The 8,297-nt window shown below is 36.0% G+C and overlaps 1 protein-coding gene across 2 annotated transcripts in view; it reads right to left on the reverse strand.

Annotated features, from left to right (window-relative positions):
• The window catches only part of BANP (BTG3 associated nuclear protein), a 141,773-nt gene that overhangs the window by 64,445 nt on the left and 69,031 nt on the right, over window positions 1-8,297 (reverse strand). For both annotated transcript variants that reach the window (XM_009277269.2, XM_009277268.2), the window contains exon 10: window positions 6,357-6,401. In XM_009277269.2, the coding sequence (XP_009275544.1) occupies window positions 6,357-6,401 (45 nt within the window). The remainder of the gene's footprint in view (window positions 1-6,356; window positions 6,402-8,297) is intronic.

Genomic DNA, 8,297 nt, shown 5'->3' on the forward strand with positions numbered 1-8,297 from the left:
CATCTTACCCTGCTTTACAATTACAAAGTAGGTGCAAACCTTCTACAAACACATTTTAAATTCTGCAGTTAAACTACACCTAACAGTTTCTTACAGCTACTTTTTTAGTTACCCATACTTAATAAAACAAATATGTTACTGTTTTTCTTATAATATTAATTTTTCTAGAGATATTTTGTATGTTACTGATCACCTAAGTAGTAGGGGGGGTTCTCCAAACTTTTTTTTTTAAATCCATACACGTTTGTAAGTTTTAATACACTAAACTGCTTTAAAATTAAAATTTCTCAATTTTAATTTGCTAAAATACTACTTTCTCTAGCAAACTAAGTTTTCAGAACTAAAAAGTATGGTGAGTGTTTTTGATGATCTACTTTGAGGAACAGTCAAAGTGGAGAACACCTCTTCTATGGAATCCAAATTAAAAAGTGTATGGGCACAAAGGACAATCTTCAAGCAAAAAAAAAGAAAATTCTTGTAATTAAAATGCTCACACTTAAGTATTTTAAGCAATCTTACTTTATCCATAAATACATTCTGCTTCTACGCAAAATTTGCATAAAGCGCATTTTGTTTCAAAACTATGCTCTTCATTTTTGCTCCTGAAAATAGAGCAGACCTGCAAGACTTTAGTACAACCTATTCTTGAAGAAGTATCAGTTAGAAATAATCTTTTTTTTTTTTCAAAACCATACGAGCAGTTTTTAAGTTCCAGCTGTACTATATTGGGTTTTTAATTTTGTTGTTTTTCTTCTAACAATCCTGTTTGTTTCTCCGTGCATATTATTCAAAGCAGATGTGCTGAAACAAGAAAAAGCCTTTTCAATCTACTACAGCAGCTGGCGCAGAAGTTAAGGTCGTCTTCCTTTCTCTCGTTTGCCCACAAGCACACACGCGTGCACACACAGACCCTATGTCAGCAATGCATGCAGAAAGACTCACGCTGTGAATGTGTCTCTGTCCCCACGGTACGACAGTTTACAAGGTTGATGTCGGAGCAGCACATTTCTTGCACTTCAAATTTCCTCCTCATTTCTTCAAGCTTTCGCCGAGAAAGTAACTGACAATTATCTTAATACTACTGCCCTCTACTGCTTAAAAATTAGGGACAGGAAAAAAACTCCTACATTATATTAATTCTTGACTGAGGAACTTGAGTAAAGAAATTTAGTATTTTTACATTTCAAACTTTTTAATTAGATGCATTATATGAAAATTAAGAACTGTGGAAGATGGTTCTTTCCTCTGTTTTGGATAATTTATCATTATTATTATTATTATTAAAGTTGTTAATATTGATAGAAACTGCAGCACCTATTCCAAAGGCTTAGAAAAGGCAATTAAAATGCATATTCAGAAAAATATATTAAACAGTTTCTTTCCCAATAAAATGACACCTGCAAAATGCATAAAAGTGAGCAGAAACTGAGTTAATATGTCAACACATTTTTGTCTAACTGAAAATCATGCTTGAGTTATGGATTAAATTGGACCTTAAAAAAATGTGGTGACCTCACTGAAAAGCAAGGTGTGAGTATCTCAATAATGATCAGGGAGGTAAACAGAGATACAAAAACCAGATGTTAAAAGAGTTGGTTTAAGACTGTCCCATACGTTTGTAAATAATTTCCTCCACAAAGAAACCTATTTGCATTTTAGTTTGATCCAGTCACAAATAAGATTCACTGGATATTACGTGGAATTACTAGAATAGGGTTGTTTTCCCCCTGAACATTTGGAACCATTTCTCCCCCTTTTCCACTCCTCTAAGATTTAACAGCTTGCCCTTCACTTCAGACTACAGCAGAATACAGAAACAGGACAGATGTTTCAAACATAGGTGATGAGGTCATATCTCCTTCTGAGCTGTATTACAGGGTGCACTATGCGTATTGAAAACAGATCTGAAGGAGACATCAGATTCATACTCCTCCTGAGGACATTAAAGACAAACTCTCACTGATCTATTTCTCATACACGTCTGCATTCTAACCTTTCAGGCCCAACAGCAGCTAGCTGCTACTTTGCAGCACTGAAGTCTGCCATACTTTCTCCATCACTACAGCAATTTTCCAAGAATATCTTTTCTGATCACGGACGCGTATACTCTCATACGATCATTACACATATGAGGATGCTTTTCTAAAGCTTACTTGGTGAGCTACCTCCACAGCCCCGCGTCTGAACTCTCCTAGACTACAGAGCTGCCATAAAGCCCATAGCAGCAAGGTCAGAGTAAAAGTTCAGGAAGAGATAATGCAATCGTTGCTCCATACAAATACCTCACTGAGCAGCAGAAAAATGTGTTATTAACGTGATCCCCTCTCTCTCTACATATATGTAACTCAACAGTTATGGATGGGTCCCACCGCACCACTTTGATTACAAACTTATCTGGAAGACACTGTGTCTACAACTATATAAGATGCCAAGTTTCTTTTTGAAAAATGTAATGTAGCAGAAGCAATTCCGCATGTTTATTTCATATGCGCACAGTAAGAAGACTGATACTACAAAAGCAATTTACACTGGCTAGCTTTTTTCTGCTAAACCTGTCATACATGCTGTTTGTTCTGGATTCTCCTGCTGCTTCTAACTTACCTAGAGATACTGGTACTAAACGAACTAAATGCTGCCAACTTTTATTAATTTTTTGTTCATTGAGCCGAACAAATTGTCAGCTCTCCAGGAATACGTATGATCATATTTTAGATAGTGCATTAACTTTTTAATTTAAGAACTAAGGCTATAAGTTGAAGACCATTTGCCTGTTGTCATTTTAATTAATTTCTAAATTGGAGAAACACTAGCTGTGAGGATGTACAAAATGGCATGTCTAAAATGCAGAATCAAGGAATGTCAAACTACTGAAATTGTCCTGTTCTGCCTCTTTATACCCCACGTATCTTTCTGAACACTGTGGCATTACATCAGCATGTATCGTGCAGGACACACATTGAACACCTCCTGGGACGCAGAACACTGAAGCTCAAAGGAAGAAAAGGATGGAGTTAGGGAGAAAGGAGGGCAGGCAATCAGAGGAAAGAAGAGACAAATTAGAAAACTTCTGGTAATTCGTAAGTATAAAATGTGAAGTCCAAAAAAATTCCCACTGGTCCACAGCTTCAAGTGTTAGTTAATATGAAGTCTAATTATTTTTGCAGTTTGGTATTTTTATTAAACGTGCATTGAAATATGAAACTTTCAGCTAATAGAACACATGTGTAGGTAGAAAGCGTTCTTTTTGGCATGATTTCATTAGTTCCATGAACAACGATGCCAGAAAAACAAGATCTAAATTCAGTGCAACTACCAGGACAGACAATTCAAGAGGGGGGGGAAAAAAAGTCAAAATCAACAACTGACAGCATTATGCAGAGAAGCTAATATTTATTACTAGTATTACGAGGCTTAAAACATATGTATCACCTCAGAAATTTTACTGATTAAAATTTCACAGTAGATTTATGCCATTTTTTGCTTTAGTTCATATGAAGTTAACAACTCCGTGCTTTGCAGTCCCAGCTTCTTGTAAACCTTTTACTTGTGACTCAGAGTGAAAGCCTGCATCAGGCAGCAGTACTAAACCTCACCTGAATAAAGAGGATACATAACATCCGTTAAGTGTACAATAATATGTGGAAAACAGCACCATGAGATTAATTTTCCAAGGGAGTATTTGGTAGCCAAGCTAAGATCTAGTACCATTAGTAAGTATGTATTAGTCAGCTAAGAATATTCAATAACTGAAGTCTCAGAAGTGCCACATTATTCACTTTGCTTATTATCAATATTCTGCAGTGTTCCTTGGCAGCGTGCATTAGAGTTCAAAACATGGAAGAAAAAGCCACTCTCCTGAAAAGTAATGGACAGGTGGGAAAACTACCGAAGTCTCTTTGATCACAGGTCATGTACAGATGACTGCAAGCTACTGGATTGTTATGATTTACATTACCACTGAATCATATCGTATGACAGGTTTTTGTGCTCTTATCCCACTACAAGTGCCAAGGAATATGTATTAGTTTCAACTTCCATTCTTAAACCACAGTTTAGTTTAACTCATTTTCCTTTGCAATTTTTATGAGCTAATAGCTCAAAAAATGGTCGCTTAACACAGATCAGCTGATGAGCAGAAGCCAGCTGAGCCACAGACCTCCCCTCTACCCCCTCACATAACACACAGACAGAGCTGTTGCAAGGAATCATGTGAGTGCTACTCATCCACTTCAGCGCAAAACAGGCCCACATGGCTTAAACTGCTGATGAAGGTTTCAATATCTACTGCAGAATGGAGATAAAAATCCCCTAAATATTTGCTTGCTCCTATTTTTCGGTCCACTGGAAAACAGTTAAGCAGCAAATACTTTTGGAAGAGCTTGAGGGTTCCTGTGAATTTGCGCAGATGCCAGCTGAAGTGTGACAAAGCCTGGCTGTTGATTCTGAAGCAACAAGCAGTTACTCTTTTGCACCAAAATGCAGCTGAGTGCATGAAGAAAAAAAAAAACAACCACCACCAAACCAGCATTTCACTATTTGTTTTCAAGGAAAGTTTAAAAGCAGGGCCCAGATTACAGTTACTTAAAAAAAACCAAAAATTGGATGCTAACCCGATTTCCTACATACACGTGTACAGCCACAACCACTCCAACAGAACCAAGATTATCCCAATGAAAATGCTCTGTGATAGCACAGATGCCATTATAGAGATAAGCTGGTGTGGATTTCAACAAAACAATCAATTAAATCATGCTTTTCTTCCCTATCTTGTGTGTGCTCTCACACACTTCAGCAAACATGTATCACGTATCCATATATATGCGCAGACACATGTATGCACACATTTACAAGCACATACTTCTGGAACACCTTTCTTCCAGTGTAGCCTTATTCTGCATGTACTAATGCAACTGCTCAGATGATCAGCAAGACTCCACTTAGGGGCATTTCGAGTTTGGAAGTTTACTCCATGACTATTTTAACATGAGACGCGGCTGAATGCTACTGTTACATGAAAGAACTCACCTCTCCCTGCCTAATATAGGGGGGTTCAGGAAAATACGGTCATCCAAGCATTTCCCTTAAAAGCAGCATGAGCTTGCAACAACGTTTTAAACTAGATTCTGTGGTTCCATTTAAGAGAGAGAGATGCGATTTGTGGAATACTTATTATGAATAGATATTTCAAGGGGAAAAATAATGGTACCAGGCTATAATTAAAAAAACATGCAACTTAATCTACATGCCACTGAGAGAGACATAACACCACACAATATTAGTCTTTTAAGAAGATGTACTTTGGACAGCAGTATTTCACAAAGGAAGAAAGAACAGTAAGTACTAAAACAAAGGTTCTGACATGTCTCGAAAAAAAATCACCTTTCCTAGTCTCACTTCTGCAAAAGAACTTCTGATTAAGTGTTCTTTACTGAGACGTTAAAGTGGTTTTTTTTTTATTTTTTAAATACAAGTTAGATTGCTTCCCCACACAAATACTGTATGTGGTCAAAAGTTCAGAGTACTGGTAGCTTCCGAAGGCCTTTGAGCTCAAGAACCTTCATGATCTGAGCCTTTTCAATTCAGGGCAGTATTCAAGTTCTAGCCATATGTCTCACAACTTATTAATATTCAACAGGAACAAAAAAATTCATAACACATTTATTCAAGTGGCCTGGCTAGAAAGCTTCTTACAGGAATATTTTTGTGTTGTGGATATTTTAATATAGCTCAACATTTAGTAAATTGCATCTGAGATCAAACGTTAGCAATTTTGCTGACACCTGACATGGGAATTCTGCTAATTTCCTCACTTACTGACTCATCACTCAAAGTAAAAGCTTCTTTTTCTTACCTCATGTATGCATAAGCACCTAATAAAGCCATCTTATCAAAAAGAACAAAAGCAGATGTGAAAGATCTGTTTCTCCCAAGACAGCCATATAATGAAAAAATAGCTGCTTAAACCTCAGCAATAAATGTTCTTAGGTTTGCATAGACTGCAGTCCACATCTGGCCACAGTGACAGTTGGTAACAGAGAAAAGAACATACTGTACACAATATATAATCAATCCAGTTAGTAAATGTAAGAGTGAAGACGCCAAAGACAAGAAGGTATAAAACACAGGGACAAAGTATCTTGCAGAGTAATGAAATAAGCTTGGTCAAATACTTTTGAGTCCACAGACAAAATACTTCGCTTACGTTTTATCATTTTGCAAGTTGTTTATTTAAACAGAAAGACCAGAACAGATTTTGCTCTTTAAAACAGCCACTACTAATGTGAGATCATTCCAACTGCAGCATTAATTGCAAAGACCAAAGTAAAATGCTGTTTAAAACTCAGTTCTGTTCCTACCTGCCCATCCTGACCCACATGAACTTGATGTATCTGCAGGTTTCCCTGTAAAATAAGAGCATTGACAATAAACACAACTTTGGAATTTAAAAAGTTACTCTGTCCTGAAAAAGGCCTGTTTCTCTTCTCATTATTAAACAACTTCAATATTAAGGAAATCTATTAACTTAGGAAATTCTGCTGAGGGTTATTTTGGCAATCCAGCTACAATTCAATGGTCAGCACTTTAACCACAGAGGATAAACAGACTAAAAAGCAAGGAGGTTTTTCAGCACCAGCATGTTTTGCTTTTTGAAAGTTACTGTATAACGTACAGTATTTTTATGCACAGTTTGTTTGTATGGCTTTTGAGGTAAGGTTTTTGTTATTCCTTATTTATATAAAACTGCAAATTTAAATCAAACCCTTACTAAACTAGAATTAGCAGTATAACACTTTTACATGTATGGAGTGCTATTTACTACTTGTTGTTATAAATTTACTGCCTGTGCTAACAGATTTTTTTATTTTATCAAAATTCGATACCAAAGACCAACATAGTTCTATTACAGGAATTACATCTATTACAAAAAATTCTCAATAATGCTGAAGTATTTTAAAGGAAACTGTAAATAATGTAAAAGTATTTTAAAGGAAACTGTAGCTACAAAGTCTAAAAAGGAAAAGTAGGATCTTTACAAAATGAAGGTTTTATTCATATGCTCAGAGATGTCTTTTCAAAAGTACACTGAGATTCAGAAAAAACAGCTTCCCAAACACAGAGGTTTGCAGTGAAATAGCACATTTCTTTGAGGAAAAAATTTCTTTCATTTGCACGTTTTCTGCATTTTCTCTTACTGGCAGCACATCCTCTTATTTGAAGCTGTGTACATTGTAATAAATTTAAAACCAGATGTTTTCATCTGTCAAAGACAAATGTAGTCCTTAAAAGTCTAACATATGGGAACTTCGGATGAAGCCAATAGACACCGGCATGTGCTTGAACCTCAGGATCAATTACAACTAGTATCTGCTGAATCATAATTTTTTCAGTGGCTCTTTACCCAATAACTGCTTCAGCTTTACTGTAGCACGCTATGCATTCCTTTAGACCCAGAACATTGTAATCCTTTCTTATTTCTTCCTAGGTCTGACAAGCTCTTCAAAGGAGACTGCCTTTAACTATAATATTTATATAATATTTACGATAATATTTATTCTACAATAGCTCCCTGTGTTAACAGTATTCCTCTGCACCAAAAGTGGTTTTATGAGATGTGATTTAGGGTACTTTGGAAATGGATTAAACTAACCCACAAGCAGATATGCTTAACATTGAGTAAAAAAAACTCTACAGGGAAAGCATACAGATTCAAATTGTAGTCTGCATTTATGTTTAACCTTATTTTGCTATTGCTTGTTCATGTAAACAAAATGCACAAGAAATCTAACAGCAGTTAGGAGTCTCTATACATTCTTAAATAACCAGCAATAACACTCTCACTCAGGTAAATTCAGCTGGCTTTAATGGCTGGTTTTGCCTAGTGGGGAAATAAAAATCAAAATTGGAGGGTTCAGTACTGGATTTATCCATTTCCATTCTACTTTACTATTTTTATGGAAAAAATTATGAAGTGCAAGTACTGCAGTGCCAGATTACTTGATCAGTAATGAAGGTAAGTTCACTTCATTCTGCAATGTATCTTTACTAGATGGCGTCTGAAGGTTTCTCCGACTCCTGTTCAACAGTTCCCACAATTCAAGACACTGAGTATTCCAAACACAGTTCATAAACCTAACTAAAATAATTTCATTTCTCAATGGCAGTACAAGCACCTAAGCTGGTTTCCTGTAATACTCTGTAAGCACTAAATTTCCAACGAAGACCATCAGCCATATACAGCAATCATTAGTGTAACACACACACACACACAGAGAAAAAAAAAAAAAAAAAAAAAAAAA

Source organism: Aptenodytes forsteri, unplaced genomic scaffold (genome assembly GCF_000699145.1).
Source record: "Aptenodytes forsteri isolate BGI_AS27 unplaced genomic scaffold, ASM69914v1 Scaffold50, whole genome shotgun sequence".
In the NCBI taxonomy this organism is placed as follows: domain Eukaryota; kingdom Metazoa; phylum Chordata; class Aves; order Sphenisciformes; family Spheniscidae; genus Aptenodytes; species Aptenodytes forsteri.